We start from the raw sequence: 24,273 nt of genomic DNA, 5'->3' as shown, positions 1-24,273 counted from the left end.
TCATGGTTGGAGGACGGTTGATAGCCGTGTCTGCGATTGGCTACGTCGGGGTGAAGGAATTTCAATATACAGCCACAATTTTTTGTTATTTGGGTAGGATCTTCATCTGAAGAGCACATTCCCATCAGCCACCCCTTATCTCTCTTACTCGTATATTGAAAGGGCACGCCTGATGGGTTTCTAACATTGAACCGTAGAGGCATGGAATTATTTATTGATTAAAATCAATTGTTACTTTCGTGATACATGCATTGAAGCATGCGTGCGAAAAAATACAATGAATCACTTATGTAAGTTTTATGCAACTGAAACGTACGTATGTTGAACTTTTTTTACACCGTACGTAGCCAACCTTGCTAATCAAAAGTGCGGTGGGAAGGACAACAAACTAAAAACAAAAAGCAGTTATAAAATACATTAGTTTTCAATAAAGATTTAAAGGGGCATAGCTCCAGTGGCTTCCTAATATCGGAAAGAAGAGTTCCAGACGCGGTGACCGTCTTTGTTCACTGGCGAGGCAAAAGGCCGCTGCGAGGATGACCAGGGTTGGCGTGATGAGCCAATGAACCGATGAACAATACAAAACGACGAGACGGATCAAGTGAGGCAAGACAGACGTTTGACATTGCCATCCTAAAAGTCAGTATTCTTCAGCTCGCATTAGGAGGGGGGTACATTTGCCCCCCAAAATTCAAAGGTAGAAGGCATGAGATCGTAAAATCACATGGCAGCGTTGCGCAGTGAACGATGTTGCTGTACGCAACACAAGTGACGCTTGGGCCACGGTACTTGCGGTTGCTGCGAAATATCGCAATTCGTTTCACACGAAGGGCATTTGCCACGGGTGGTTGACGTTCGAAGCTTCGCGTGTTTTGCGAACGTGCGCCCGTGGAGGAGGGCAACAATAATGCAAATTGTCGTTCGAGTCAAATGGGCACGTGAAAGTGGGTCGATTTGACATGTATTCTTTGTGCTCACGATACACGGATCAAGTGGCGCTCGTGAGCGTTGATCGTCTTTCGATGAGGCGATGTTGTTCGTAATCGGTGACCATGAGCCGTCGCTATGGTGGGATAGTTGCAGAGCTCTGATTATCGCTGCAGTTCAAACAATGACTTTTTTGTCGTACTGTTTTCTTCCGTAACAAACACACCCTCACAGTGCATGCCAGCGTGAGGTCATTCGTTTAATGTCAGTGCACGATGAGTCAGAGGGCATGGGTTCAAGACAGTTGCCGCCGTTGTGCGTATGTGTGTCCCCGTTTGTCTCTTTTATTCGTCCGTCTACAATGGGCCCCTTTTTGATGGGAGCCTTTAACATCACCCAGAGCAAGCAGCACGAATCGTTCGTACGCAGTGCGCTTTGTTCACTTCACTGCTAGATGATGGCCTCGCTGCTCAAGTGTGTCGTGGTGATGGGGGGGGGATGTATTTGACCATACAGTGGTACCTCGGTATGCGTTGTTAAGTCGTTCCAGAAGGTAGGACTTATGCCGAAAATGACGTATACCAAACGAATTTTTCTCGTAAGAAAGAAAGGGAAAGGAAATAATCCGTTCCAGAGTATAAGAAATGATATTTTTTATGGCATATTATACATTAATGGGGTTGTATAAAATAATTTAGACACTACTTATTACTAAAATGCATATGTAAATTTAAATAAATACATACATGAATAACATAAATGCATACATAAATAAAATAAATGCATAAATGCTTTAAAATAAATGCATAAATAAATTGCAATACAAATTGAATGTAACTTCACTTTACCTTGCTGAGAGGAGTTGATAGCCTACGAGGATGGTGGTGAGGAAGGGGAGGAGATGTTATTTTTTGGAAGGAGAGTCCCCTTCCATTAAAACTTCAGGAAGCTGAAATTCTGGGGTATTTTCTCTTTCTCTTTTCAGTTTTTTTTCTTGACTTGGAACTGGTTGAGGCTCACCAGGATTGAGTTTTACTAAACACCTGTCCATTGAAGTTTGTTTTTGCCTTCTAAGAATGTTCCTGAAGTGTAACATTGTCTGGTCATTCCACACAATACTCTTACGGCTTGTTAGAGCCGTAACAGTATTGTGTACGCGGGTACTGTACGTGGTGGCTCATCCCGACCCATACAAGTTCTAGCAAGTGCGTCGTATCCCAAGCAAGACGTCGTATCCCAAGACATTTTTTTCTCATCGAAACACGACGTGTACCAAATTCGACGTATTCCAAAGCAGTCGTATACCGAGGTATGACTACTTCACTGCGTGAGTCGGTGCGGCCTCGTGAAGCTGGAGAGAAACATAGGCGTGGGAGCACAGTGGCAAGATGTGAACTACCTCGCCTGGTATATAGGAGGTCTTGGGTTCCATCCCGACCCTGACGCCTGCTGTATATTTGTAGTTTGCGTGTGTCTCTCCCCGTCGTCGCGTGTCATTTTTCTCCGGGTTCCGCGTTTTTTTTTCCTCCACGTTTAGAAACGTGCATTTAGAGTGTTTGGCTGCTATACATTTCCACGTGATAAGTCACTTCGTTGAGCTATTATTTGTGGCCAGGTCGTTTCTACAAAAGAGTTTATGTAGCTCAGTGGGCCTTACCTGGTCGACTAAGAAAGGCTTTTTTAGCATTACATGAGAGCAATGGATGTTGCTGCACTCCCCTCTGCTACATATCACGTCGTCCCTCGCTCACTTGCCGAGTCGTTTGACGTGAATTTTGTATGTATACACAAGTTCTGCAAGATATGGGCACTGACAGGCAACTGCTGAAGACCATCATTAGCAGGAAGTGTTACTACCTAGGCCACATTGCCCGAAACGACCACAAATACCAGCTATTAAAGCAAATCCTGGAAGGAAAAATGGAAGGGAAAAAACGACCAGGACGGCCAAAAACGACATGGCTCAGTAACATCAAAACATGGCTACAATTAACAACAGCACAAACTCTACACGCCGTGCTAGACCGGGACCAATATCATCGTGAAGTCGCACACGCCGTTAGGCAGCACTAAAGAAGAAGAAGTATATTAGAATCTGAATATTTATTTACGCTGGAGGAATCCGATGAACTATAAAGCTCTTTTTCATAGATGTCCAGGAGTTTCACTTATCCGAAGTAAACCGGAGAAATTGAATAAATGTAAAGTATGACGGTGACATTCTTCGTCTTTAACATATATACCACGACACAAACATCTTTTCTAAGCGTCTCTTTGAAAAAAAAAAAATCTCGTAACGTTTATACGCCTACGCCAACAAACATTCTGCGTCGAGCCACCCGCGGTCTGTCTTGTCTTCATCTCTACGTGCGATCTCTGCTCTGAAGGCTATAACGACAGTGTCTCTGCGGTCGTTTGCCGGCTCCGCGTCAACAAGTAGCGACGCACGCGTGCCGCCGCGTACTCGGGCGGCGAGCCTCAATGTCGCCGGGCGCGCCCTTCACCCTCGCTCCTATTTCCTTGTATCGTCTCGTGCCAAAGGGCAGTGCAAAGGGCACACTCTCACCCCTCTCTTGAACCTGGTTTGCACGCGACCCAATTGCCACCATTAAGGATCCCATCCGGTCCTGAGCAAAGTCGCGCGATTTTGAGAGAGCCGTTTTGGTTTGCGTAACTGATCGCCGAGGTGAAGTTACGTATGTGCTCTACGTTGAACTTCTTTCGCAACCCACGTGGCCGGCCGTGCTAATTGGAGGTGCGGGAGACGAAGGCACGCAAAGACGTGCCTTCAGTAGTCGCCCTCTGCAGTCTTTACGCACAGTTCGGATTTTCCTTTACGTGATGATGTTCAGCGCGTTCCTTTCTTGCCGTATAATATTTATCGTTACCATATTTGTGAAACCTTCTTGCCCATGTTATCTATTTCCTTTGTCCTGTGGCTCTACGTAAAAAGAATAATCCATTGTCGATTGGTTAAGACCTAGCTTTTCAACATTCTGCAGTGAGCCATAATGCTCTGTCCTGTTTGACAAGAGGTTTTTCATGTGGGTGCTGATCTCGCGGTCTGAGATCTCTTTGAGGTCATCCTGAGATCGATTCTGGATTTTAGCTACCTGTGGTTAAACCAGGTTCTCAAGTTTAGAGACTTCATGGTCCAAAGTAATTTTATCTAAACATTTTTACGTATCATATTTTGATCTAGCCAAATTTTCGCCGAGAATTGAACAACATTGGTTGCGGATATTCCACGCGGCGAGCATGTATCTCTGCAGCAGGGGCGTGTGGGAAAGTGCAGCACCATAAGTGTAGATAAGAGGTCACTTCAAGGGCTCTCAGAAGCTGTTCTCTGATATCTCCTTCCACGGGCCGTTCTCTGGCGCAGGATGAAGTGCTGCACGACAAGAGTTCAGAGCGTAGTCTTCAGTGAGTGATATGGTTTTGATTGCATGATCGTAACGACAATGGGGAAACAAGATGAAAAGTGAAATTTGTTTTGGTTCATTTTTGTAGAAAGCAAGGCGTGTTTTAACAGTACGAGACGACCAAGGCGGTTTTTGTTAATCCGACTTTGTCCCAAGTAAAAGCTACAAAATAGTAATGAAATAAGAATAGTAACCATAACTCTGCATCCAGCTTTGTAGCTGCTGTTGTTGTTAACCCTGTAACACCATGCTGTATACTTACGTGAATAACTGACAGAGCCCTATAAAACAGAGGGTCCTTAAAATAAGCCATGGTAGAAACCTGCCCAGGCGTCTCGGCGCCAGCATTATTGGCCAGAACGATCGAAAGGTTGCGAGTTAATGCTCTGCTTGGGGGGGGGGTTGCCCAAGCTCATCATCCTTGCACAATCCGTAAAATTATTACCAATTGGTGGTGAAGTCCAAAGTAGTTGCCCTGACGAGAGAGTCGCTCTCTCGATTGCCATGGTGGAATTTCGACCGTAAAAAAAACAACCGTTTTATTTTATGCCACCAGGTAAGGGCCACTGAGCTATATAGCTCTTTTTCAGACGCGGCTCGGCTGTCAAAAAATTATAGCTCAAAGAAAGTGGCCTTTCACGTGTGAATTTATAGCAGCCAAATGATCATAAACGCCGTGTTGATTCTAAACGTGGAGGGAACAACGGGAGGACCCGGAGAAAAATCCACGCGACCACAGGGAGAGAGACACGCAGACTCTAAATATACAGCAGGCGTTAAAGTCGGGATCGAACCCACGACCTCCTGCATACCAGGCGAGGTAGTTGAACATCGCTCCACTGTGGCGCCCTGACTCACGGCTGTAAGGAGGGCTTGAGCAACACCCTGAATGCTCATCTGAGCAAGAAATAACTGACTTTTTTGAGGAACTGTGTTCTTGATCAAGCTTGTTTTCATCTAACACAGGTCAATCCAGAATACTGAGAAAGTACACGAACAGAGAATCCGCTGCCCTTGTAGTTGGACGTCGTTTATTCGAGAATAATTTATTGCGTTTCAGCAGAATGCCTCAGTCGGTATATTTCGTGCGGCCGTGTTCACATCTGGAAAGAGTAGAACGGTGTTGTGATGGTAAAAGTGGGTGGTTGGGTTCATGCCAAGTTCTAGGTTGTGAGTAATAAAACTACACAGAACAACATGCCAAACATTGTGGTTCAAAGCCCTTGACTGTAATTCATTGCGTTGCATTAATTATTAAGCGATGTGTGTTTAAAGTTTTCGTATAAAGCCGGTATTTTATAATACCCTGTATTTATTCCACAGGCTCGGTGAGTCTCAAGGCTCTCTTGTTTTCAGGAAGATCCCACATTGGAATTTTTGGCCAGTTACATTAATGGCTGTTTGGCTTAATCTGGGAGGTAACTAGAATAATCGGGGGGGAAACCCCATTACTCTTAAGAAGGCATAACGCTCAAAGCTCTGCACAGACGGGTTCAATATATAATCAGTTTGATGTAATGTCATCTAGTGGTTGCTTACACAGCATTATATCGGGAGTCGTTACTTTCACAAACCTGTGTGATTCACCGCCCCTTGTCTCAATTGTTGGATTCCAGGCTTGCACCGCTGTGCTGCCTGTGATGGTGGAGTAGTTTTACACGCGGCATATACAGAGCAACGTTTGGATGCGGCGGTCATGCATTGCTTAGTGTACTGCGTATTTCGAACCTGGCAACCCGAGTTCGATTCCCGGCCGCGGCTAACGTGAATCGGTCCTGGGCCTCTGCCGAGGTCAACTCTGCTTCGAATGAGTACCTGGTTCTGTGTGTTAACGTCGGCACTCGGGAGACAAAGTTGGCCGGGGCATGCTGCCGACCACACCGCCTTGTGCGCTGTGACGACCTTAACCGCTCATGGCACTGGCCCCCTCGCAGTCCGTTAAAGGCCGTATGAAAGATCCGTGCTGTTGCTGTGCGTGCGGCAGTTCCCAGAGTGTGGCTTCTTCGGGATGTACGACAAGATCCTTCTCTTTCGACACAACCTGCAGTCGGACAACATCCTGCAGCTGCTCACGCCGAGCGACAGCGTGCAGGAGGGCGACCTTATCGAGGTGGTCTTATCAGGTGTGTGTGTGCGCGCGTGCCGGTCTCACCTCTCTGTTCACACACAAAGACAAAGAAGAGTTCCGCCCCCCCATAGCCATTCAGACGTTGGGAAGAGTGATGATCGCGTGCACTTGTTAAGACACGCACGCGCACACACGCACGATAACAAGGCCAATCGCAACATCAGTGTGGCTCCATATGTCTTGACCGTGAGGTCCAGCTCAAGAAAAGATGCGGGGAAACAAACTGGTTTGAAGGAATATTTACGTGAGGCACACACAAATGCATTCTATAAATCTTCTTGGTTCTTTCGGTAATTATTTTATTATTTCTCTTCTAAGTGACTTTACCGAAAGAACCAAGAAGATGAATCCCTGCAGTCAAGAAAGCTTTAAATCAGCATTCTATATAACCGTACAGACCGTGGGGCAAGTGCTGTAATCGAGCACCTATTAAGGCTGGTAGAGTGCATGGAGGCAGTTTTTGTACAATGAACCAGGTACACATGAAGACTAAGTCTACCTACGGGGTAGGCCCAGCACCGGGTAGGATAATTTCCACTGATGTTAGACGTGCCGGCGGGTTGATAATATAATACATTGCGCTAACTGCTGTGGCATGCGTGTATGCAACATATACTATTATAAAAAACTAGAACCATTGATCAATTTTAAAATAATGTTTTCTCGTGCGCACGACTCCATACGTGTACCATGAGCATCTCATTTTAACCGACGGTTCGTCACGTCGCGACTTAATAATATCACTCGTCTCGTCCTGGAGTTATTTGGCGACCTTGAGTTTTGACCCGAGCTAAGCGTGACGCATCAGGTGACGCCGCTTGCGGTTGTTTTCGTGCGAACCCCCCCCCCCCCCCCCTCGTTTCTGTCCCAGCCTCGGCGACACTTGAAGACATCCAGATCCGGCCACACGCTCTCTTCGTGCACTCATACAAGTCGCCCACGTTCTGCGACTACTGCGGCGAGATGCTGTGGGGCCTCGTGCGGCAGGGCCTCAAGTGCGAAGGTGACTCATGGCCCGTTTCGACGAGGAGGCTTCGGTCGCTTCGCTGGCCGTCTCACAGGGCCGCGACGGAGTTGGGGGCAGCGGACGGTTACGGAGAATGGCCGTTGAAACGGTCCTCGAGAGTCCGGCGACCGAAGGGAAAGACCCTGAGAACGGATGGTGCCGTTGGAGCAGACCCTTGGAGGTCGCGTGTCTTACTGTGTGACAGCTGCGGAAGGATCTGGTGTCGGGGTAGAAAGCCTTGGCTTGGTGAAGTGTGGTGGCATCAACGGTTTCGGCCATCGTGACATCTTGATCTTTGATCTGAAAAAGTCAGAGAGCACTTACCAATGACATCTGGCGGAACGGCAGTATTTTTTGGCAAGCAAGTATTTATTTTGCTGATTGACCCCTGTAAGGTTGAAACCTGTTTCGAGAAAAGCTCCGTACAGATCATTTCCATCTGTTGGCCACAATGCAGCCTTGGCCTGCAGGACCTAGTATTCTCTGGCAGTCTTCCATCCAAGTATTTATCAGACTTAACGCAGCTTAGCTTCTCAGTTCTGACAAGATCTTATGCATTTTGCAGTGATTTGGTTGCAGGCAATGTACATCCGTGTTTGTGTCTTTATTTCAGTTTTGCCCATATTGACAACCGCTTTGCCCGCAGGCTGTGGTCTTAACTACCACAAACGCTGCGCCTTCAAGATCCCAAACAACTGCAGCGGCGTTCGCAAGCGACACCCATCCAACATCTCGCCGAGCCGAGAGGACATCTGCCCGGTAAGCCGATTCGCGGTGTGAGTCGATGTCTGTGGTAATGAAGAGCCCGGTGGTTTATCCTGCCAATCGTCAACATCCGAGCGTACAAAATAAAGTTTCGAATTGTTGAACATTCCCCACTGTGACGCATGGATTCGAAACACGGTGAAATGGAACACAAGCTGACAAATGCAGGTTACAGATATTGTATTGATTCCGGCAGGAGATGTCACTAAAAGGGATGATAATAATAGTAGGATGTGTTTCTGTAATGATCCACAAACCCCGCTGCTTAGGTGTTTTCATGGGAAATATGTTGGAAATGGTTTTATTTATCCGTCCGGGGCTGAGTATGGAGCAGCGAGTCCGAAGTTAACTTTTCTTCAAGAGAGTGGACGTGTATTAGCGTGGCGTGCGCAAGCGTCTATCTAAGTTCACGCCATGCTGCTTACGTTTTATACCGCGTACTTTGGAACCAGATTAAATTTGCGCCAGATTTTGTTTTAATTTGATTTATATTAATACATATTTTTTTATCATCTTGTTCCAACCAACGTCGCTTTCGGCTGGTTCATAATCTATGCCGGTTGAAGTCGCCGCGGTTGGAGCCGAGTTTATTTTAAACACCCCTTTTTTTTGTTTCGGCTTCTGCGACTTAACACGCCGTGAGCCGGTCGGCCCGCTGTCGTCTTTCACTCCGCTCCGTCTTCACGCCAGATCCGCATGGGTCTCCTGTTCCTCCTGCTCTCTGTGCTGCCTCTCAGCTGTGTCTGCCCCCCACCCCCCGTGTTGTCGCCTGCCCCGCCTCACCTCGCTGCCCTCCTGCCCTCTAGTCTTGCACTCTGCCTGCGGGGCTTCCTGCCCTTCCCTCTGCCTCGCTGATCTCGCCAAGGTAATCGCGACCCTTTCACCCCCCACACTAACACTCGCTTGCCCTCGCGAGAATGCGCCGACCGCCGTCGCGTCGAGAGGGCGAGCTGCTTTTTAAACGACACGATAAGTGTCCTTGTTCTTACGCGGTGGAGGTGTGCAGAGGTTCGTGCAAGATAGGATTTAGACCACGGGGTTAGAATTCTACCTGTTATTTGAACACTAGGGTACAACTTAAATTATAAGCAGTATGACTTCACCCATGGAAGAATGATTTCGATTAGCAAGATTGGCTACGTACGGCGCGTAAGAAAATAAGTTCAGATATCACTCCCCTGCTGTCAGACTACTATTTATCCAGGTTTAAGTCCTGCTTAGCTACCGAGATTTGGTCACAGGCTTTTTCTGTATGTGTGATTTTAAACGTGTTCAGTATAGGTGGCCACATTGAATATGTGTTGCCTAGGATCACGTGTTCAGGAATTTATCATGTCATACTTTTGATTGTTTAACCTAAACTCTGTTGACCTCAAGCTGTTCTGATTACCGTCTCATCCTTTTCCTATGAGGACCTTTCGAAAGAAAATCTTTATTTGTCATTTATTTACAATACAAAGCTTCACCCTAATTATGAAAAAATAAGAATAGGTTTTACACTTTCGAAACTGAGATTAGGCCCTAAGCAAGGCTGTCTCTGGTGTGGGCCAGTCAGTTTAGAAGACAATGGATATATTATCGGAGCGTGTTTTGTTTCCATGTTCACCACAAGTACTGTGTGGTCAATGCAGACATGATTACTTGCAAAAGGTTTTTATTTGGTCTTTGAACACACCTGTTTTATTGCCAGAAAGGGTAAAACCTATTCTTATTTTTTATCCTTAGAAACTGCCAAAAAAAGTCTTCACCTTCAGTCTTAAGACTGTTTCCAGGACTGTCCTGCATTGGGATATTTGGCAGAATTCTGCCTCTTCAGTTAGATTAGTTTATTTTAAGTACATCTATGTTACAAATGCAATACTCTTGTACGTGTGTTACATACACGTAAGTGCAGGTTTCCCTCGCTTCATGCGGTAGATGCATTCCAAGAAAAGGGCGCACAAAGCGAAACTGCACGAGACCTCTGTCTACCGTGTGGCACACACAGTACACAGTGAACACACAGTACACGCACAGTATACACACAGTACACACACACACAATGTTGTCCCACGTCCGACCGAATAGCGCTCATCTGAGTGAATTCAAACTGCATCGCAAAGCGAATTTTTGGTAGAATAGGTTCGACACATACACGTGAATTCGCACAAACCGAACCCACATGAATCTAGGGAAACGTGTACACATGAGTACAATATATGAGTACTGTGCATGTGACAAATACAGGAGTGTGTGTAGTCGAAAGGGATCCGTGACATGGCAGATGAGATTGCTGTGCCAAGCGGAGTGACGGTTTTAAATTCGCGGGAACAGTCGCGCTAGGCGAGCGATGAGCAGGGGCGACTGATCGGCTGCCACCGCCAGGGGGAGCGCATGGCAGAGGTCGCAACCGGGTACCCGATACTCGTACCCTACCCGATACCCAGCTACCCGTACCCGGCCGGGTATGGGTACGGGTACCCATTTGCGACCCTGGTGCGGCTGGGTACGGGTACGGGTAAGGAATCAAAACCCGTTTGCGACCTCTGGCGCGTGGCCGGAGCGAGTCGTCGAGGGCCCTCGACGTTGCGACGCGCTGTAACAATGTCGACGGCGGGTGACGGGCGCAGAAGGCTGCTCCGGAATCTCCGTCGCCGTTGTGGGGGGGCAAGCGGCCTCCGTCGTGGAGTGGCCGCCCCGTGTGGGTGGACCGGGTGGTGGCCACCAAGGTGAAGGTGCCGCACACGTTCGAGGTGCACTCCTACACGCGCCCCACCGTCTGCCAGTCCTGCAAGCGGCTGCTCAAGGGCCTCTTTCGGCAGGGCGTACAATGCAAAGGTCAGAGAGGGGGCTCTGTGTCTGCTGTGATGTCGCTCTGGATCGTGAGTGTAATTCATTTGCTTGCTCGTTTGTTCGTTCGTTGCTTCTTTTTTTTTAACAGCTTTTTTTTTTTGGTCTCGAACTACGTTGCAGTCAACAACGACCGATTTAGCTTAACGGGTTCCTCCACTCGAAACATTTTTTGTGATTCTGATGCAAAGATGGTCCTGGATAATTAATTCACTTGTTGATTTGTTTTTAATTCTATGTATAGCCTGGCTCGTTGTTTTATCCTTCCCAACGTTGATTGACATTTGCCAATCATAGATTTCGGTTGATATGTCAGAGTTCACACAAGTCGGTAACTGCACAGTTTTGACGAGGTCGCACGTGTGCGTGGTCGTGTGTGCGCGTTGACCCCATCGCCTGCAGATTGCAAATTCAACTGTCACAAGCGGTGTGCTGACAAAGTGCGCAACGACTGCCTTGGAGATGGGGAAGGGAACGGAGGTGAGGGTTCTTTGTAGCGCCTGGTGGTTGTGGCTGAGTGTGGGGATTGAGCTGTGGCCCACACGTGTGTGTGTGAGTGTGTGTGAGTGTGTGTGAGTGTGTGTGAGTGTGTGCAAGGGAGAGCAGCAGTGTGGTCGTCATCGCACTACGCTCAGAATCCAGCGCTCTTGAGTTTGTTTTCGAGAAATGGTTAAAATCCATGACAAGTGCTATCTAAACTGGTCGTGGGCCTCTCTTTGTGTCAACTTTGCCTTACAAATGAGTACCTGGTGCGGTGTGCAAATGCCAACACTTTGGAGACAAAGAGAACCCGATGGTGGTTCTGGCCACATTTGCCCCCCTCTCTTGTGCCGCGCAAGTCTTCGCGGACGCTCGCCAGTGGCACGTGCCCCACCGGTCTGTGTAGGCCATATAGGGATGGGGGGAAATCTTTGTGTTGGCGCGTGTGCAGAGCCGTCGAGTCCGGACGTGGTGATGGAGGAGAGCGGCGACGACGACGGTAGTACAGGCGACGCCTCGGGCTCCTACCCCGAGGAGGACATGGACGACTCCTCGCTCTCGTCCGTGCCCGCTGCGCGCTTCCTGATCTCGGACGCCCACATGGCCGACATGGACGCAGACGGCGACGAAGACCTCATGAAACCCATTGCGTGAGCCGCCCGCTCGCTCACCCGCTCGCTCGCCCACCTACCCGTCCCACCTCAGTTTTGCAACAATTCACAGAAGCTACACTGTTTGTTGAAGACGCAAATCCAGCAAACGCAACGTGAATTATTCACGCTCCATACCAGGGACCTGTATATGTTGATGACATTATCGCTACATCTCTTCACCTGTCGCGCCCCCCTTACAGGCTGACCATCAGCAACAACATCCCGCTGATGCGCGTCTCTCAGAAATTCAAGCAAACGTCGTGGAAGAATAGCGCGGTGCTCCAGGAAGGATTGATGGTTCACTTCACCGACAAGGACAACATGGTGAGGCAGACCGGCGCTTGCCCTGTGGCGCGTGACCCGCGGCCGTCCTGCCCCACCAGCCCCGTCCCTTCGACCGTGCTTGCGTTGTTCGGTCTGAGCAGTGTTCATTTATTATAAGAGTTAAATCTGCCCCGAGAATTTGAGATCCTGCCTCAAATACCAGCCGAAACAAGCTGACAAATACAATGGAAAATTTGAAACTCCAATGCGTACTTGAGTTATATAGCTCATGGGCACACGATGTTTTAATTACCCCCCAGAGGAGGCGTGGGCTAAACGGTTGACTGCTTTAGAAGTTAAATTGATGGGTTGAATATGAGAGAATCACATTTTTTAGATGTGTACCTTGGCTGTAAATCAGATTGCGTGTAGTTGCTAGGTGGATTTATTGCATTTCAGGACTGTGAGAGGTGGTGGCAGCTTAGGGTGGCCTACAACCAGAAGTGGATTGGTCATGGCTGATGATGAGTGCTGGGTGCGGCGCATGAACATCAGCACTGGGGAGATGACGGCAGACAAATGTTGTGCTGGCCACACGACTCCACATGGGCTGTACCAGATTGAACAGGTGCTTGCTATCAGCTCTTGTTGCCAACAGACTGTATGGATGTATGTGGGATCTTTGTGTTTCTGTGTGAATTGTCTGATATTGGTTCGGAGCGTGAATCGATCTCGAGTCGCCGGGTTTGTCGAGCAGTATGCTAACCACTACACTACCGCTCAAACCGGTCCTGGGCCTCCCCGTAGGGCGACTCCGCCTTAAAAGAGTACCTGTTGCGGTGTTTAAACATCAGCATTGGGTAGGCAGACAGCCAGGCATGATGTTTGCCAACCACCCCCTCGTGTGCCGTGCCCGCCTTCACAGGTGCTCGCGAACAGCGCTTTCCCCAACAGTCTTTTACGGCCAATACGGGGAGGATCTTTGTCTTTGTGTAAATTGTCTTGCTTTTTTTGTTATTAATCTCCACAGAGGAAGAGGCACTTCTGGCGGCTGGACTGCAAGTGCATCACGCTCTTCCAGTCGGAATCTGGCAGCAAGTACTACAAGGTAGAGAGAGGGCAGCACATGGAAGGATGTTAACTCCCTTGCTCGGTATGCAGGGGGTCGTGGGTTCGATCCCGACCCTGACGACGCCTGTATATTTTTTTATATTTTTTTATTGTTTTATATTTATATTATTGTATTATTTCCCTTCTACGTGACTTTACCGAAAGAACCAATAATATGAATCCCTGCAGTCACGAAAGCTTTACATCAAAATGTACATTTGGAGTTTGCATGTGGTCGTGTGGATTTTTCTGCAGGTACTCCGGTTTTTCCCTCCACATTTAGAAACATGCATTTAGAGTATTTGGATGCAATTAAATTCCCACGTGATAAGCCACTTCGTTGAGCTATCATTTGTGGCCAATTCGCTTTTGAAAAAGAGCCTTACCTTGTAAAATAAAAAGTTAGAAGTTAGTTCGATGTACTGTGGAATAGGGATCAATAGTCCACGTGCCCTAAATGCTTCACTTATTGATACGTGAGATCACAAAACTTGAATTGTACCAATAATCTTTAAATCTTCATGAATTGAATTATGCAATAATAAGTACGTTGTCACTTAGTGCACTTTTATATGTCTGCATATACAAACAGGTATCGGTAAATATTTGCCACCTCTAGTGGAACTGAATTCTGCTCTGGCTCTTGGACTACATATGAACAATAATGTGGTTTTGGAACGACAATAGTACAATGACTAAAGCATATTTTTCTTTTTTGTGAGTACAAAAAGGAATTCTGTTTATACAAGCTATTTCATAAATAAGAAATCTTCTAAAACTACAGATAAAATGACGTGCAACATATCATACTCTGTAAGTATTATTTACGATGATTTTTAAATGTTTTTCCCGTGAGGTTGACTAATTTGTAGAACTGCCCATCTTGGCTCCAAATCGCGCTGACACGGCGATCGCCTATCCCCCACCGGTTAAATAAAATTATTTACTTCCCCTCCCCAACGCCCTTCCTCTTCCCCCGCAGAAAATCCCACTCTCCGAGGTGCTGCAGATAGAAGTGGCCCAGAGCTACGCGCTGCCCGGAGCGCACAACACGCCGCACTGCTTCGAGCTGCACACGGAGAGCACAGTCTACTACGTCGGCGAGAAGGACGCGCTCCCGGCCCCCGCCGCTAACGCCGCCGCCAACGCCGCTGCCAACGCCGCAGCCGCCAATGCCGCGCAGCAGGGACCGGAGCAAGGGCAGAGCCGGGTGCAGTGGCAGGGGCTCGGCCAGAGCTCCTCCGGGCAGCCGCAGGCGGGGACGGGAGTCGGAGCGGAGGTGGCGCTCGCGTGGGAGATGGCGATCCGCCAGGCCCTCATGCCCGTGACGTCGCAGGCCGGGGTGGCCGGCGCCGCTGGGCACAACCAGCGCAGCGAGAAGAAGAGTGAGCGGCGGGGCGGGGTGGGGGTGGGGGAGGTAGGGGGGGAGGAGATGAAGGCTGCGTAGTGACGGAACAATACTCGTTAGGGCTACTGCTTAGGTTTTTTAAGTTGTGCTGCAGACTTGTTTTCGGGAGGGTCTGGCAAGAGCATGTTTTGCCAGTTGCTTCTTAAGAAGCGTTTCGTGTGTAGGTGGAAATAGGAGCACAGGGAAAAGAAAAAAACCCACCATGCATTCGAGCCAATAACGTTTAAAGGTCTGCATAGACAGGTTTATGAACCCACCTAAATCAGAATATTCTTACCGAGCTGTAAAGCTCTTTTTCACAGATGTCCATTAGGGGCACGGGGTAAGAGCGTTACGACAATAAACAGAATAAAAACATGGCAGAGTCCAAGAAAGGTAAACAAATTGCCCAAACTCGTGAGAACAATCTCGTGGCCATATTGCAACTCCGTGGACTGGTGAGAGACCTCCTAACTCCACGTCCTGATCCACAGCCCTTGCCTCCCAAAATGTTTGACTTACAGGCACGCTCTGTTTCTCTACCAACTTAGCAACATAGCATGTGGGTTCGACCCCAGCCCTGACGCCCGCTGTATATTTGGAGTTTGCGTGTGTCTCTCTCCCCGTGGTCACGTGGATTTTTCTCCGTGTCCCCTGGTTTTCCCCTCCACATTTAGAAACGTGCGCTTAAGAGTATTTGGCCACTGTAAATTTGCACGTGATAAGCCACTTCGTTGAGCTGTCTTTTGTGACCAGGTCTCTCAAAAAGAGCTATTATAGCTCATTGAGTTGTACCCTGTAAAATAAAAATGTTTGAATAGTTTCAGAAGTACGTTCAAGCCTGACAGGCCTGACTGTGCAATACAGAGACACGTGATTTTATTTACGTGTCTGACAACGTGTGAAGTAATGGCAATTTTTGTGTGTTTTTGACGCAACAGAGGAAGTTTGCGTCAGCTTCTCCATGTCAAACTGTCAGATACAGGAGAACGTGGTGAGTGACGGTGCCACGCTAACTATCGCGTCGGAGTCGGCACGTCTATGTGCATCATGGCGGGGGGGGGGGGCAACCTCGATACTTACATAAGTCCACTTTAAAATATGAATCCGCAGCAGTCAATTTGAGCCACTGGCCTTAAAAAAAAAATATCTACACGTCAAAAATGATAATTTATTCATGTCAAAAATAATAAGTAGAATACTCACCGTGCAAACGATGAACGAATAGTAGTTGGCGCTCTGAACTGGATGACCTCCGTTTGTTTCCCAACCATGACTGACGTGACGTCAGTCATCAGACCCAGTCCTGGCCTCGCCTAGGTCGACTCAACCACAAATTGAGTGCCTTTTGTGTTGTGTAAACATTAGCACTGCAGTGCCAAACACGGCTGGGTTTGATGTTTGGCCACACCTGCTCGTGCATTGCCAGCATCCTTTTAGTTTGCATGTATCTATGTTCAACTTCTTTAACACTGTACGTAGCCAACCGTGCTAATCGGAGCTGCTCGCTAAAAGCACTTGCCGCGAGATGCTGCTAAAGGCTCTGGGGGGGAGGGGGGTGGGGGGTGTTGGGATCTTTGTCTCTGTTGTTATCTATCCGCGTGCCTGTGTCTAACTCTGCTTTGTTGGTGTGCAGGACATTGGCAGCATCTATCAGATTTTCCCAGACGAGGTGCTGGGATCGGGCCAATTTGGCATCGTGTACGGGGGTAAGGCCTCTGCTTTTAGCCCCAAAACACCTCCCCTTTTCTCCACACCGCAGCAGTCAGCTACTGCCTTGTTCGGTTTCGCTTTTTGTTCGATTTAAAGCGGGCGTTGTTGATTTTTAGCGTTGGGGGTGCGCTGCTTCGAGCGGTCTTGAAAAAGAGCACGTTCTTGTCACTTGCTGTGACGGTCACTCGCTGTGACGGTCACTTTCATTATCGCCGCGGACAGCCAAGTAACCTCCTCTGTGCGTTCACTTTAGATTAATTACATTTGACCTCCTTTCATTCTTCACTCTTTACATCTCTACTCACCATCATGTTTATATTTTATCTGCTTCATGTTTTACCTTCCGGGTCAGTCAACATCCCCCCCCTTCCCCCAACTCTGCGAGTCATCCCAATGTCCATTGTAATTATTGTCATGATCAAACATCCATAATAAAAGTGCCCTTTATTTACAATAAACAATGCAATTATTTATAATAAATAATGTACTTATTTATAATAAATAAGAATTCCCTTTTCTACTCAAAAGAGTCTCAAGATTATTTTTTTTGTTCACAACGGTCCTCCACTGAACGTCGGCCCAATTCCATTTTTGGCAACGTGTGTTTGGCTTGCGCGAGGAAACCGGGGTGTCCAGATCGCGCCCCCACCGCATTCCGTACAGACAGAGCTATGAATCTATTGCTCTGCTACAGCAGCTGGTCTTCCCAGGCAGCCTGCTGTCACCCAAGTAACTAACTAACAGGCCTGAAGCCAAGAGGTCCGACAAGATCGGGCATGTTTCAGGGCGATCTCGTCTTGGTCCATCCATGTCACCGTGACCACAACACAAGTCGCGCGTGTTACATCTCATCTGCACACCTTGAGTGTCATCTGCTCGCGCAGTCGCGAGCTCCGAATTCTGGGTGTATGTATGTTGAACTTCTTTTCGCACCGTATGTAGCCAACCGTGCTAATTGGATGTGCGGGGAAAGGACAACTAAATCGGGGGTGGGAGGTTCACCGTTGCGCCCTGCGACGGTGAACCCGCCGCGTGTGTCGTTCGGCCCGCCGACTGATTTGTTGCCTCGCATCCGCCAGGTAAACACCGCAAGACGGGCCGCGACGTCGCAATCAAGATCATCGACAAGCTTCGCTTCCCGACGAAGGAGGAGAGCCAGCTGAGGAACGAGGTGGCCATCCTGCAGGTGAGGGACGAGGTGGAAAGGTGGTAAATTAATTCTAGATTTGAAGCTTTCGTGACTGCAAGGATTCATACTCTTAGGCTTTTTCGGTAAAGTCACGTAGGTAAAAAATATAAATAAAATTCATAGAAGTAATAATAGAAATAGAATAATAAATCACGACGTTTCGGAGGCAACACAAGCTTCCGTCTTCAGGTGGAACCGTCACAGCACAATTGCTGTATCAGCTCTCTTTACTTGATAAAGAGAGGGTACTTCAAAATCAACTGAACTGAAACCGAACTGAACTTGATTTGAATAACATATATATATCAACGTCGCGTGTTTTGTTCCGACCGCAACAGAGGCTGCACCACCCGGGCGTGGTGTACCTGCAGAGCATGTTTGAGACGCTGGAGCGCGTCTTCGTGGTCATGGAGAAGCTGCACGGGGACATGCTCGAGATGATCCTGTCGAGCGAGCACGGACGTCTGCCCGAGCGCAACACCAAGTTCCTCGTGTCGCAGGTGTGCCTCGCCGTTGCGCTCGCGTGCAGCTGTCACTCCCGCACAAGACGAGGCAAAGATCCCCCCCCCCCCCCCGTATAGCCTTGACAGACTTTTGTGGCAAGTGCTGTTTTTTGTTGTTGTTGCTGCAAAGTGCCAGGCCCCCCCCCCCCCCCCCTTTATGGTCGAACAACTCGCAAGTCTAAGAGTCAACGGTTGTGTAGAACCATCCCCACGCAACCCAGCCGTATATTGGGGGTGGGGAGAAAGAAGGAGAAGGGGGGGGGGGCGCGGGCGCTGTGCCCCAACTAGAGGGGGCAAATGCTGTTAGCGAGTAGCACCTGTGAAGGCCGGCACGGCACACGAAGGGGTGTGTGTGGCCAGCACCACGGCCCCGCCACCTTTGTCTCTGCAGTGACGATGTTTACACATCGCACCAGGTACTCATTGGAGGCTGAGTCGACCTCGGGGAGGCCCAGGACAGGTTTAGATAACCGTCACTGGTGTTGATTGTGAGCGGGAATCGAGCGCGGGTCTCCGAGTTCGTAGCGTAGTGCGTTATCCGCTGCGCCACCGCTCCCCACACACAAATGTGCAGGCACGTGCGAAAAGCAGTTGCTTCATCTGTGTTTTCCTCATGCAGTCTCAGCCTCGTCCAATCCACTGCCCTATTTACCCAACCTGGAAATTATTCTCTTGAATCTATAGTGCTGAAGAGTATCATAATGGAATAGAATAATTTTATAATCTATAAAATCTCATGGAGCGAATAAATTAAGTTCACCGATACAAAAGTTGATTGTACAGTGTTCCAATGAAGCTACCATGGATGTGCTTAAAACTCTATACGTGGGTTATCGAGTTTTTCCTGACCCCCACCCCTCGATGTTTTTTTACTGCCGGATCGATGAGATGTCGACCGTTTATTTGTTCATTCTGTGCAAAAGATCCTCATTGCGCTGAAGCACCTGCACTCCAAGCACATCGTCCACTGCGACCTGAAGCCGGAGAACGTGCTGCTGGCTTCCCCTGAACCCTTCCCGCAGGTGAGCCATCTCTTCACGCACCCCACCGCCCTCTCACAGCGGTGCACATCGGAACTGGGCGTCATTTGAGCTGGGTGTTGTTGTACACACGTGTCATCTTCTTCCTGCTGCTCCTGCTACTTCTCCTCCTCTTCCTCCTGCTCCTCCTCCTCCCCCCTGCTCCTCTTTCCGCGCCGGCAGGTGAAGCTCTGCGACTTCGGCTTCGCACGCATCATCGGCGAGAAGTCGTTCCGCCGCTCCGTGGTGGGCACGCCGGCCTACCTGGCTCCCGAGGTCCTGCGCAGCAAGCAGGGCTACAACCGCTCGCTCGACATGTGGTCGGTGGGCGTCATCGTCTACGTGAGCCTCAGCGGCACCTTCCCCTTCAACGAGGACGAGGACATCAACGAGCAGATCCAGAACGCCGCCTTCATGTACCCGGCCAACCCCTGGCGAGAGACGTCCGTTGACGGTACTTGGACGCCGCCGTGCTGTGCCGCTCGTTACGCGGGAGGCCGTGGGTTCTCTCGCCGTGGTCGAGCGGATTTTTCTCCGGGTCCTTAGGTTTTTTCCTCCACATTTAGAATCAACATCATACGTTTAGGTTATTTGGCAGCTGTACATTTCCACGTGGTAAGCCACTTGGTTGAGGTATCATTTGTACCCGGATCGCTTCTGAAAAAGAGCTGTATAGCTCAGTGGGCCTTACTTGGTAAAATAAAAAGTTTACTTTTAGTTCAGTATGCACACGCACCCACCCAAGCACGCACGCAACGATAGCAACAATCGCCGTCCGCCACTTCTTTGCGTATTCCCAGTATGGGCCACACGAAGTGGCCCAGTCTGTTCTGTATGCATGCATGTTGAACTTCTTTCACACCATACGTAGCCACAGGGTGGCCACGGCGATTCCACGACATCTTACACAGGCGGTGACGCGTGTTCACGCCGCCTGCGTTGATGCGGCGGCCAAGTCCACCGCGCGAGTCGGTGCAGTTTTGACGGGTAGGCTTTAGAAACATAATCAAAATGAAAGCGTACCGCCTCCGGGAGAAACTCATCGCATTGTTTGTTGGCTTCCCCTTTCCCGTTGCAGCCATCGACCTCATCAACAACCTGCTGCAGGTGAAGATGCGCAAGCGCTACAGCGTCGACAAGTCGCTCAGCCATCCTTGGCTTCAGGTACGCAGGACGGGGCCTCCGTTCATTCGCCAGCTGGCTGCACGCTCCGTAATCCATGCCAGCGAACAAACAGAGACAAAGATCCCCCCCCCCCCCCCCATATAGCCTTAACAGATTGTTGGGACAAGTGCTGTTAACGAGCACCTATGAAGGCCGGCACGGCATACGAAGGGGTGGGTGGCCAGCACCACGCCCGGCCGCCTTTGTCTCCCCAGTGACGATGTTTACACACAACACCAAGTACTCATTTGAGGCTGAGTTGACCTAGGGGAGGCCCAGGACCGATTCAGATAATCGTCACTGGTGTTAGTCATGAGCGGGAATTGAACTCGTGTCTCTGCCGGGTTCATAGTGCAGTTGTCTAACCACTACACTACACACGCACGTGCGTGACTTCTGACAATTACGTACCATGTGATATCCAGGTGCCATGGGTTACGTCAACTTGTTTGAGGACACCCCTGATCTGGATGTTGAGGTGTGTGCTCCGTGTTAATTGGCACCCACCCTGGCACTTGACAGGATCTACCTCCCCTCGCCTCCATTAGCCAGTTCTGCAGTACACTCCTTGGAGATGTTCCATCTGGCTTACAAGGCATGAACACAGCCAGCCCCTTCGTGGTAGCCTGACGTGCTCGAATAATAATGGTACTGAAACCAAATGTCCTTGTCTCTCTTGTCCCTCTGTCTAAACTAGAACTAAACAGTTTTTTTTTTATTTTACCAGGTAAGGCCCACTGAGCTACATAGCTCTTTTTTAGAAGTGACCTGGCCACAAATGATAGCTCAACCAAGTGGCTTATCAAGTGGAAATTTATAGCAGCCAAATGGTCTAAACGCGTCTTTCTAAATGCGGAGGGGAAAACCCGAGGACATGAAGAATCCACGGGGAGAGAGACATTCAAACTCCAAATACACAGGCGTCATGGTCGGGATCGAACCCACGACCTCTTGCGTACCAGGCGAGGTAGTTAACATCTTGCCACTGTGGCGCCCCCCCTCCTCCTCCTCCGACCCCTCAGGATTTCCAAACGTGGCTGGACCTGCGCGAGCTCGAGACAAAGTACGGCGAGCGCTACCTGACGCACGGGAGTGACGACGCGCGCTGGGAGCAGTACGCGCGCGAGCGCCAGCTCGCCTATCCGCAGCACCTCATCCCGGGGCCCAGCCAGGCCGACTCTGACCTCGACGACCCCGACCTCGCGGGCCTCAGCAGCAGGGTCACTGTGCTGTGAGGCGCCCTTCTCAATGTCGGCCTGCCGATCGTCTCCCGCGGACACGGGTGGGCGGGCAAGCTGTGATCGCCCGACGGATGGGACGATAGGCTGGGACGGACAGGAGACCGATCAATCGCCAGGTAGCGGATCGGGGGAGGTCTTTTGCGGGTCGCGGACGACCTGTAAGGGCCTGGCTGCCTGCCGTCGAAAGGCAAGGAACCTTCGGCAGAAAACGAAGGATGGTTGAAGACCTCGTGTGTGTGCGGTCCAGTGCTTCGGAGGGGGAGTTGGTTGGTGTTGTGTCCTGCAGAATTGTCATGGACAGTAGACTTGTGGGACTTCCGTTCCTGCTGGGCTGGGTAGGTGGTCAAGAAGATAACAGTACCCATCTGTGTGGACCTTGGAGTGCCATCCCTTTGTCGAATGCAATGGTGGTTTTTCTTCTCCGGGTACTCCATTTTTCCTATCCCGCAATACCAAAACACTCCTTAAAAACCAAAAAAAGGAATGAGCCATACATCCTCTATGCTAGTGCCTCCTGATAATGCAGAGGCTTGAAACTCGGTGACGCTTCCGTGGATGAGCAAGTGACAATGCGAAATTAAAATTGGGAGTGAGAACGCTCCTCTCTGCTGCAAGAGGTGGGGGGGGAGGGGGCCGAGGTCACGGTGCGTGCGCACAGTCAGTCCGCGGAGCACACGCGCACTTAATCTGTGCCATTAGGGTAGCAGATCCATGCGGGTCGGAAGCGGAGTCTGCAATGTTTTCGTCTTGTCATTCAAATGTCTCTTTGCTGTGGTTGCGTTGGCGGAGTTTTGCAGCACCGTCTTTTTAAAAGTGCCCCCTGCGTGATTTGGGGCAACGGCAGATGGGTTTTTTGGGTGCGATGGAAAGATGAGAGGAGTCCGCGTGACCCCCTTTTATTAAGTCGTTCTTTCATTCGGACTACCCGTTGCATCCGACCGATGTGCAGGGGAGAGACCGCAAAATCGTTGGGGAAAGCCACAGCAACTAAAGAGTGAGAAGGGACCGAAGCTTGAACGGCAGCGTTCGGCGGACACCCAGCGAGTGTGCAGAGAAAGCGGTGCCAAATAATGAAACAAAACTCTGCTACTGTGAAGTCACGACACACTCTGGACCAGGGTTCGCGCAAGCCCTGCGGGCTCCGGTAAGCCGCATTGCGGCTCTCTTTTAAGGGACCCGCTTCGTTGCTGAGCCCTGCCCTCGGCCAAGTTCTTGGTGAGGCTGACGACGACTCTCGTGGCTGGGCATAGCACCGGGCTTGGCACAATGATCGCGCAGAGCGAGCTTCTGCCATCGTCCGTCTTTGCCGTTGAGAGTCGTGACGGAGCGGTGAAGGGCTCTGTGAAGCACACGTATTCTCACGCTATTTGTCGATGCAATGTATCTGTTACAGGTTTCACGGCATGTTTTTAAAGATATATTTTCCAATTTGTAAAAAAAGAAATACTCAACATCTTCTGATATGTAGTTCTTAACTCATGCACTTGAACTTTTCCCCGATTTCTTTGTTGTTTAACTGTAAAAGTTTAGCTGTGCGGCGGCGTGTGTAGTGGGAGACTGCGGCTGTTCTGTTGCGAAAGCAATTAACTGTAAATGAATTAATTTAAGATGCACTCTTTATTTCCACTTAAACTAACGGCTTAATGAGCACAAATCTTTGATCTTAACACAATGCGCGCCAATATAAAATACTCCTTAATTACTTTCTTTACTTTAAACTATTTGATAGCTTAACAAACTCTGCATTTGGCTACTGTTTTGCCAAGCTGCGTCTTGTACAAAATAAAAAAAGGGACTTTGGGACAAGTGGCAACACGTGCATTTTAATTTTTTAGAAAAATACTTTTTACATTCCACCGTGCGATGCGGCCTTTTTAGTAGCGTGAAGCCGGTGTGAAACAGCGCCGGTTAAACACCTGCCCCCCCGTACCCCCCCCCCCTGTGAGCGATGTGGGCTCTCGGTGAATTTTTTGTGCCGGTAACTAATTGCTTGCGATCGATCCCCGTGTTAAGTTTGTTCCCAAAATTGACGGTGACGACGATGATGACGACGGTGTTCGTCATCGACGGGCGATCACGACGATGGCGGCGGCTACGACTCCCCCTCGCCAAAGCGCGGACGGACGGTGACGACATCGGCAAAGTCTCGACGAGGACTTGGGCCGAGATACTTTAGTGACGATCTCAAGAGCCTGCAGTGCGTTGACCAAACCTGGTACAGTGGTACCTCGGAGATCGAACTTAATTCGTTCCAAAACCGTGTTCGAACACCGACTTGTTCGAACACCGAATCAATTTTCCCCATAAGAATGAACGGAAATAGCTTTAATTGGTTCCCCACCCAAGGATGCTCCTATTATGGGCCATTTTTACACAAAGTTTACAATATTAAAATACAGTACAGTACATAAAAGCATACAAAAAACAAGAAACACAGTTATAATGAATAGAATAAATGAACATTGAACTTCAC

The 24,273-nt window shown here is 49.3% G+C and overlaps 1 protein-coding gene across 1 annotated transcript in view; it reads left to right on the top strand.

Annotated features, from left to right (window-relative positions):
• LOC144729623 (serine/threonine-protein kinase D3-like) overlaps positions 1-23,613 on the top strand; it is a 39,717-nt gene extending 16,104 nt beyond the window's left edge. Inside the window, exons 2-18 of the mRNA XM_078610021.1 lie at positions 6,334-6,472; positions 7,349-7,480; positions 8,130-8,242; positions 10,858-11,065; positions 11,480-11,557; positions 12,009-12,207; positions 12,411-12,534; positions 13,505-13,582; positions 14,567-14,969; positions 15,913-15,965; positions 16,608-16,680; positions 17,764-17,870; positions 18,212-18,373; positions 19,300-19,398; positions 19,579-19,849; positions 20,474-20,559; positions 21,582-23,613. Coding sequence (XP_078466147.1) covers positions 6,334-6,472; positions 7,349-7,480; positions 8,130-8,242; positions 10,858-11,065; positions 11,480-11,557; positions 12,009-12,207; positions 12,411-12,534; positions 13,505-13,582; positions 14,567-14,969; positions 15,913-15,965; positions 16,608-16,680; positions 17,764-17,870; positions 18,212-18,373; positions 19,300-19,398; positions 19,579-19,849; positions 20,474-20,559; positions 21,582-21,794 — 2,538 coding nt within the window. The 3' untranslated portion in view covers positions 21,795-23,613. The remainder of the gene's footprint in view (positions 1-6,333; positions 6,473-7,348; positions 7,481-8,129; positions 8,243-10,857; positions 11,066-11,479; positions 11,558-12,008; positions 12,208-12,410; positions 12,535-13,504; positions 13,583-14,566; positions 14,970-15,912; positions 15,966-16,607; positions 16,681-17,763; positions 17,871-18,211; positions 18,374-19,299; positions 19,399-19,578; positions 19,850-20,473; positions 20,560-21,581) is intronic.
• The last annotated feature ends 660 nt before the right edge of the window (positions 23,614-24,273 follow it).

The sequence above is a fragment of the Lampetra planeri genome, chromosome 33, assembly GCF_965212315.1.
Source record: "Lampetra planeri chromosome 33, kcLamPlan1.2.h2, whole genome shotgun sequence".
NCBI lineage: Eukaryota > Metazoa > Chordata > Hyperoartia > Petromyzontiformes > Petromyzontidae > Lampetra > Lampetra planeri.
Note: the sequence above shows the minus strand (reverse complement) of the source record. Positions and strands in the feature narration are given on the sequence as shown.